General features: G+C 44.1%; 1 protein-coding gene across 1 annotated transcript; it reads left to right on the top strand.

The window, feature by feature from the left end:
• Positions 1-57: 57 nt before the first annotated feature.
• Ndufb11 (NADH:ubiquinone oxidoreductase subunit B11) lies at positions 58-1970 on the top strand. Its single transcript, XM_075958616.1, has 3 exons — positions 58-295; positions 1446-1576; positions 1752-1970. Exons 1-3 carry the CDS (start codon positions 95-97, stop codon positions 1873-1875), a joined length of 456 nt encoding a protein of 151 aa, XP_075814731.1. The 5' UTR covers positions 58-94; the 3' UTR covers positions 1876-1970.
• The last annotated feature ends 7116 nt before the right edge of the window (positions 1971-9086 follow it).

The following is a 9086-nucleotide window of genomic DNA, read 5'->3' as shown; positions in this document are numbered from 1 at the left end:
GCGACAAAAATCGCGCTGGGATCAACCGCGCAGCTGCGCACTTCGCATTTCCGTGTCCCCCCCCCCCATCCCCGACTCAGCCTCACAAGCTGTCATGGCGGCCAGGCTGTTAAGTTTATACGCTCGCCGGCTTTCGGCAGCAGCGGCTATACGAGAGCTCCCGGCTGCCCGCGTTCGCTGGGAGTCCTCCAGGGCTGTAATCTCCCCGTCTGCTGTGGAGAGAAAGCGGTCACGAGAACCGACCACACTCTGGCAGGAGGACCCAGAACCCGAGGACGAAAACCTCTACGCGAAGGTGAGAGGGAGTGGGAAACGGGTTGCCGCAGGGGCCAATCCGGGACCAAGCAGACCGCTGTCGAAGAGATCGTTCTCCGGCTCGAGGCTTGCGCCGGAGACAAGATCTTTAAAGATTCATAGTTTTGACTTGTTTTCCCCTTTTTTGTTTTGTTATCTTCGGTCTAGGACTCAAAGGAGGATTTGCTTTGCTTGTAGACAGAAATCACACTTAAAGTGGGCAGTGCCCAAAGCGCATTAAAAATCAGGATAATCCTAAATTCTGGGATGGCATGCGCTCGGTTCCTGTGTAAACACTTTATATCTATGTTCAAAAACAGCATGATTTTGAGGTAGACGCTACTACTGTTACCATTATGCAGATGAGGATACCGAAACAGTTGCTTGCTCAAGATCACATAACTTAAGTAGGAAGTGGAGCTGATATTTGAATTTAGGACTATTTGAATTGCCGTGCTTTATGAATAACAGAGACCCTGGAGTCATACACCCCGGGTTGAAATTTATTCACTTGTATGACCTTGGGCAGGTAGTTTATAGTCTTTTGCTGCCTTAGTTTCTTTGTAGAGGGAGAAATGATTAAATGAGTCAACAGCTCCGGCCACTTCAGAATTAGAAGATGCTTATTATTGCCATTTGCACCTTACTAGGATATGTGAGGTTTGTGTATTTGAAAAGGCCTGGTGTATAAGTATTTCATCAACACTAACCTCTGGCTGAGGGGCTTAAAATATAGAGTGCTATAGGGTAAGTGGACCCATAGGAAATTACCAACATTCAGCCATTTTTAAACCTTTATAAATAGCACTTCCCAAGGGTACAACTTAACAGACAGGGTGATTAGGTAATGTTTCCCAAACAAGTAGGTGAAGCCAATTACTCCGTTGGAAATAAAGTTAAAACCTTGGATGAGGGGAGGGGCATGGATCCAGCTCTGATTAGATTTAGAGGAAGCACTTTCTAGGTAGAGGGGGGAAGAGCAAATACCAAAGCCCTTTGTTGGGATGGAACTTCACAAGCTAAGAATAGGAAAGATTTTAGTGAGGAATAAGAAGTTGGTTTGAGGGCAGATTAGAGACCAGACCATGCAGGGCCAGCATATATTTTTATTATGCAGGAGGAAACCCTTATTGATCTTTCCCTCTCCTCAGAACCCAGACTTTCACGGCTATGACCAGGACCCTGTGGTGGACGTCTGGAACATGCGAGCTGTCTTCTTCTTTGGTTTTTCCATCGTCCTGGTCTTTGGTACCACTTTTGTGGCATATCTGCCTGACTACAGGTATGGGGTTTTCCAAGAGAGGAGAGTGAGTAGAAGCAGGAGCAAGGGTAAAGGTTGAAGGAGTCTCTGGCCAGAATCCTTGCCCTGCATTGATTGGTGGGGTATGGAGTGCCAAGGAGGGGAACTGGTGTCTGTGAGGCTCTCTCACATAGACCATGCCTGTTGCTGCTTCTAGGATGCAAGAGTGGGCCCGCCGGGAAGCTGAGAGACTTGTAAAATACCGAGAAACCAACGGTCTCCCCATCATGGAATCCAACTGTTTTGATCCCAGCAAGATCCAGTTACCAGAAGAAGACTGATGAATTACTGAGTGGGCTTAAAAAGCGCTACTTTGTCTTCCCTGCCTGTTATTCTTCTGGTTTCTCAGAGTACCTTATTAAAGGGATTGAAAGAATGATTGGTTATTGTTGCTTTTGTTATGGAAGAAATTTATGAAAGTGTGACAAGCCTTACTAGGGCCGCTGCTGCCTTTCTTGTTTGTCTGGAGCTATGCAACACTAAAGTTTGGTGGCTTAGGACTCTATTCCATGGCTCCATGGGATGCACAGTTAGGGGATTTGGCTCCTCTAGGATCCCAGGTGGCTGCTGTTAGGTAGTAGCTAGGGCTAGAGTCATCTGAAGCACATCTGGTCTGTACAGCCAATGTTTCTGAAAAAACAAACATGTCTGGCACTTCAGTCTTCAGCGTAGTAACCTGGGCTGCTTATAGCAGTGGTTCTCAATCTTCCGTATTCTGCCAACCTTTTAATACAGTTCCTCATTGTGGTGACCCCCCTACCATAAGATTGCTTTTGTTGCTACTTCATAACTGTAATTTTGCTACTGTTACAAATCGTAATGTAAATATTTTTGGAGATAGAAGTTTGTCAAAGGGGTTGTGATCCACAGGTTTAGAACTATCTTAGAGGGTAGTTGAAGGTTCTAGATGGAGATCCAGCACTTAGGAAAAAATTGACAATAACTATTTATACAAAAAAACTAGCACACTATAATCTTTCTACATTTGAATATGTGCTGAAATAACTGGTGGGCCACAGCAGAGGTTTTCCATTGCTGGGGGTGGGTATTTGGCTCCCCCCTGCTTTCTCTGCTTCTCTCTGGGGTTTGTGGCTTCTCTGCTTTCATCTTGTGTGTTGGCTGAATGCTTCTCTTTTCCCTTCTAATCTAATTATGGATGGTCTCCAACTTGACATACATGTAGACTAGGGTTGTAGCTCAAGGTTAAAATACTTGCTGAGTATGCTGTAGGTTCCATCCCAGCACCAAATACTCAAAAATATTTGCATGTTTCTGCTTGCTTCTCCCTTTTCCTCTCCCTCTCGCCCCCTTTCCTCTTCCTCCTTCTCCCTGGCTAATAGCATCTAAGGAAATAACCATCCCTGGCACTGAGATTTTTGTTTAGCAACTTACAGATTATGGAAACATCTTTTTTCACCCATACATTGTACCTTCATTCAAACTCTTGTTTGCTTTTTTGAGATAGGATCTCATATAGCCCAGGCTGAGGTCGAACTCATATAATAGCCAAGAATGACCTTGATCTCCCAATCCTTCGACCTCCTAAACACTAGGATTATAAGTGTGTACCATGTCTGGCTCACTCAAACTCTAAGCATTATTTTGACTAAAATTTGCAGGCATAGGCTTTTGTAGGATTTTTATCATTCATCATGGTAGGTATCATCTGCATCGTAAAGCTTCTAAAATCTTTATAGGTGTCCTGGCCCTTATAACCCCATATGATTTCCCATACTTACTTCTTTGGGTGTTGCTCCCATGCTTTTCATATGTGTTTCTAAATCTGTAAAACACTCAAAGGGTAGTATTATATAATCTATGTAATGAAATTACATTTTTGTGTGTGTGTGCATGCTTCAGAAGACAACTTGCAAAAATTGATTTCCTCTTTCTGCCATGTAGTTTACAGGGCTAGAACTCAGGTCATCAGGCTTGGTGATAGGAGTCTTTTTTTTTTTTTTTTTGGTTTTTTCGAGACAGGGTTTCTCTAGCTTTTTGGTTCCTGTCCTGGAACTCGCTCTTGTAGACCAGGCTGGCCTCGAACTCCCAGAGATCCACTTGCCTCTGCCTCCCGAGTGCTGGGATTAAAGGTGTGCGCCACCACCGCCCGGCGTGATAGGAGTCTTTATCTACTGAGTTATGCGTCACTTTCCCTACACCCTTTTACAAAGGGTAGTCAGGATTATTAAAGGCCCAATACTTACCATTCTAAGCAAGTGCCAATGAGCTCAGGAATCAGCTGCTAAGGGGTAGTTAAGAAAAATTTTACCAAGGTCCAATACAGAATGAAAATATCCCATTGCTTGTATCATTTTCTCGAAAGATCAGAGGTAAATTAATGGCTTGATGAGAGACACTATTTGAGTTATCCTTCCACAATGCACAGTCATTCTCCATGAGCCTTTTTGCCTCATCCTAGAATATGCCATGGGACTCCATATGTCTCCCACTTCTGAGGAACTAAGTGGAGCTGACTCTTACTGCTTTGAACAGCTTGAAGCCAGGGGTTTGTAGGGCTACACTCTCATCTTCTGTCTATAAGGCTCCACATACTTGACAGTCTTTACGCCAATGCTACAGCTGGCTTCTGCCTCGCCATCGATCATATTTGGCTGATGAAAGGGCCCCAAGCTAGATAAATAATCTCTACTTGGCATACTTTAAGTTATTTTGTTGTTCTTAATTATGTGTTGTGTGTGCCAGTAGGTACTCATGGACGCCAGAGGTATCAGATCTCCTTGGAGCTAGTGTTACAGGTGAGTCATCCAATTGGGTGCTGGAAATTGTACTTGGGGACTCTCTTCAAGAGCGATTTGAGCCGGGCGGTGGTGGCGCATGCCGTTAATCCCAACACTCTGGGAGGCAGAGGCAGGCGGATCTCTGTGAGTTTGAGGCCAGCCTGGTCTACAAGAGCTAGTTCCAGGACAGGAACCAAAAAGCTACAGAGAAACCCTGTCTCGAAAAATCAAAAAAAAAAAAAAAGAGCGATTTGATCTCTTAGCCACTGAGCCATTTCTCCAGTATCCAGCATACTTTTAAAAATTATATATTTATTTTATGTGTATGAGGGTTTTGTCTATATGTATGTCTATGCAAAATGTGTGCAGTGCCCATGCAGGCCAGAAGAGGGTATTTCCTGGAACCGGAGTTAAACAGTTAGTTGTGAGCCACCATGTGGCTGCTGGAAATTGAAGCCAGGTCCTCTGAACTGCTGAGGCATCTCTCCAGTCCTATCCCCTTTTTTCTTTTTGTTTTTGTTTCTTGAGACAAGGTCTCACTATGTGGGTGGCCTAGAACTCACTCTGTAAACCAGGCTGGCCTGTTTGAACTCACAGAAATCCACCTGCCTCTGCCTCTGCCTTCTGAATGCTCGAGTTAAATACATGCACCACCCTCCTAGCCTCATTTTTTGTTTGTTTTGTGAAGAAAACACAACACACAGAAAAGCTGGAATCTGGTAGACTGGGCTCTCTGATGGAGGAACCATCCATGGTATTCTAAGAAGCATGGCTTGCTTATCATATGAGAGAAGGTATTATTGCATCCAGATAAATAAGGAGCCAGGATTTATGGAATATAGCTGAATGAAGAAGACAGAATTAGCTAATATCAGTAGGAGCAGTCTCTGTAGGGATAGGAGTCTTCCGAATGTAAATATGGAACTGTGGAGAAAGCTATAGTGGACCAGGAAGAAAGAAGCCTTTGCCATTTCCCCAAGCTAGGCCATTTTCCCATGGACTTGAGGCATCGGGGTCCTTGACATGGCCAACACAAAATGGACTCCATGTTTTTATATGCTTTTTGTTTTGGTATCATTTTTTTTGAGTGTGGAGTTTATTGAGATAATGGGAACGGGAAGGGAAGAGAGAATAGGAGAGAGACAGAGAGACAGACACACAGAAAGGCAAAGCTTGCATCTTCAGAAGAGCAGCGGGGAAACAGAGCTTGTTTTGGTGTTGTCATTGCTTATTTTGATTTTTCAGTTTTTCCTTTTTGAGATGGAGGGAGGGAGAGAGGGGGAAGATGGGAGAGAGGGAGAGAGATATTTGCATGGGTAGGGAGGATCTGGGAAGAGTTTGGGGAACAGATATGATCAAAGTACACTGTATGAGCCGGGCGGTGGTGGCGCACGCCTTGAATCCCAGCACTCGGGAGGCAGAGGCAGGCGGATCTCTGGGAGTTCGAGACCAGCCTGGTCTACAAGAGCTAGTTCCAGGACAGGCTCCAAAGCCACAGAGAAACCCTGTCTCAACCCCTCCCCCCCAAAAAAGTACACTGAATGAAAACATTGAAAGAAAGCCTACCATAACCAACAGCAACTTGTCAAGGAAAGGGTTCGTTTCAGCTTACCATCCTGAAATCACACTTCATCACTGAGAGAAGTCAGAGCAGGAACCTGGAGACAGGAACTGAAGCAGAAGCCATGGAGAAACACTGCTTACTGGCTTGCTCTACAGGGTTTGCTCAGCCTGCTTTCTTAGAGACCCACGACAACCTATCTATGGGTATCACCACCCACAGTGGACTGTGCCCTCCTACATCAATTGCTAATCAAGAAAATGCCTCCACAGACTTGGCTATAGGCAACCTGATGTAGTCATTTTCTCAACTGAGCTTCCTTTTTCCAGATAATTGCAACTTGTGTCAAAGTGACAAAAAACTACCCAGCACATATTAAAATGGCAATATTCAGACATGTTAGATGCTTGACTCCAGTAGAGAAGTGAAGAATATCAATAACACTGAGTCCCTTGCACAAAACCCTCATCAAATACTGCAACAGGGAGGGCAAGATTACTCGGCAGGTAAAGGGAACTGCCTCTAAGCCTGACCGGCTGAGTTTGAGCTGAAAGGAGAGAACTGAGTCCCACAAGTTGCTTTATGTCCTCATAAATAAATGAAGTGTAAAATTTTTAAATTACTGCAACAGACTCAGCTCCAAGAGGCCTTGCTACTTCAAAGGGAAAAGAGCTCTGTACTGGCTGGTCTTATGTCAACTTGACACAGACTAGAGTTATCTGAAAGGAGGGAACCTCAATTGAGAAAATGCCTCCATAAGATCCTGTTGTAAATGGTTTTTTTTATTTTCAAAATAAGATATTTCTGTCTAACAACTCTGACTGTCCTGGAACTTGGTCTGGAGACCAGGCTGGCCTTGAACACAGAACTTGCCTCTGCCTCCCGAGTGCTGGGATCAAAGGTGTGTGCCACCACCACCCAGCTTGTTTAGTGTCTTCTTTGTTTAGTATCTTATATAGAGATAGATTGTTGCGATAATGAGGGTCACATTCCCCCACAAATTCTTGGCACATCCAAAGCAGATGGAGTTACAGCTTAATTAGATTACTGGATATGGGTGCACTGAACTTGTTTGCCCAGTAGGTGGCAATGTTATGAAAGGTTTTATTTCTCCGGATTAACCAGGACACCTTAAAGCACTTTTCTCAGACTGTAATGACAGTAATGTCTGAATGGCCCTTTCACAGGGGTCACCTAACACCTTTGGAAAACACAGATATTTACATTATGATTCATAACAGTAGCAAAATTACAGTTATGAATTAGCAATGAAAATAATTTTGTGGCCGGGGTCACTACAACATGAGGAACTGTATTAAAGAGTCACAGCATTAGGAAGGTTGAGAACCCCTGCCTTAAAGGGATGTGTGTATGCCCTAATTGGATGTGACTAATCTACTTACTGTGGTGGTTTGGAAGAAAATGGCCCTCAAAGGGAATGGCACCATTTGGAAGTGTGGCCTTGTTGGAGTCAGTGTGGCCTTGTTGGAGGAAGTGTATCACTGTGGAAGTGGGTTTTGAGGGTGCATATATGTTCAAATCATGCCCATTGAGACAGTTTACTTCTGTTGCCTTTGGATCAAGATGTAGGATTCTCAGCTCCAGCACCATGTCTGCCTGCCATGATGATAATGGACTGAATCTCTGAAATTTTAAGCCTCCACCTCAATTAAATGTTTTGCTGTGGTCATGGTGTCTCTTCACAGAAATAGAAACCCTAACGAAGACATTTATGAAGGTAACTATTCCTGAATCTATTCTACGTTGTTGGCATAAATCCTGGTATGTTCTTTTTTTTAATTGTTGTTGTTTTTGAAACAAAATCTCACTATGTAGCCTTGGCTGACCTGGAACTCAGTCTTTGCCTTTCTAGTGTTGGGATTAAAGTTGTGCACTACAGTACCCAATATGGTCAATTTTCTCTGTACCTCTGGAGCCTGTCCTGGAACTAGCTCTTGTAGATCAAGCTGGCCTCGAACTCACAAAGATCCACCTACCTCTGCCTCCTGAGTGTTGGGATTAAAGGCGTGCACCATCATCACCTGGCTCTGCTCATGTTCTTAAAGCTTGTGGGTAAGGTACCTAAGTTCCTTGGCCTTATCATTTATATAAGAAGCCCACTTGCAACATAATATTATAATTAATACTGTCTTATTCTGCCTATGCCTTCAATGCAATCTAAGTTCCTTTCAGGACCCAATGATTCTGTTGAGATCAGGCTGTTCCCTGCTCCAAGTTACTCCATATTGTGTGAAAGACTTTTCAGACTGTAAATTGCTCTGAAAAACCTCACTACAATTTTTAATATATTGCTATTGTATGTATGGTGTGTGTGTGTGTGTGTGTGTGTGTGTGTGTGTGTGTGTGAGTGAGTGTAGGAGCATACATGTCACAGTGTGAAGATCTGGTTCTTCCCTTCTACCACGGGATCCTGGGGTAGAATCCATGTTATCAAGCTTGTATGTCAAACACTTTTACCTGGTAAGCTACCTTACTAACCAGAGAGAGTCTAAGCTGCTTTTGGAGCCCATTTTGAGAGGCAGGATAACTCTGCACCCGAGTGGAAAGATGAATGGTGCCATGTGTCTGGTACTACCCACATAGCACAACCATAAACAGCTTATTCCTAGGCGTGGACAAAATGCAACTCCATGAACTTTTTGAGTGAACTGGGACTGTAGGGGCACATGAGCATGTTAAAATTATATCAGAAAGCCAGGCCCCAAGAACTTGGACCAAGGAAAAAGTGTAACTACTTCACCCAGATCCCATGAAGAGATGGACATTGTGGGGGTTTGAATAAGAATGGCCTCCATGTTTGGTCACCAGGGAGTGCCACTGATTAGAAGGATTAGGAAGTGTGGCCTTGTTGGGCTAAGTGTGATCTAGGCAGCCTAGAGATTTGGATGGAGAATTCTCAGTTACTTCTCCAGCACCATGTCTGTCCGCACACTGCCATGCTTCCTGTCATGATGACAATGGACTAAACCTGTGAAACAGTAAGCAAGCTCTAATTAAATCCTTTCCTTAGACAAGCAGTGGTGGCACAGGCCTTTAATCCCAGCACTCAGGAGGCAGAAGCTAATGGATCTCTGTGAGTTCAAGGCCAGCCTGGTCTACAGAGCTTGTCCCAGGACAACCAGGACTGTTATACAGAGAAACGTGTCTCAAAAAAAAAAAATCAAAACCAGAA

Source organism: Microtus pennsylvanicus, chromosome X (genome assembly GCF_037038515.1).
Source record: "Microtus pennsylvanicus isolate mMicPen1 chromosome X, mMicPen1.hap1, whole genome shotgun sequence".
NCBI classification, from domain to species: domain Eukaryota; kingdom Metazoa; phylum Chordata; class Mammalia; order Rodentia; family Cricetidae; genus Microtus; species Microtus pennsylvanicus.
Note: the sequence above shows the minus strand (reverse complement) of the source record. Positions and strands in the feature narration are given on the sequence as shown.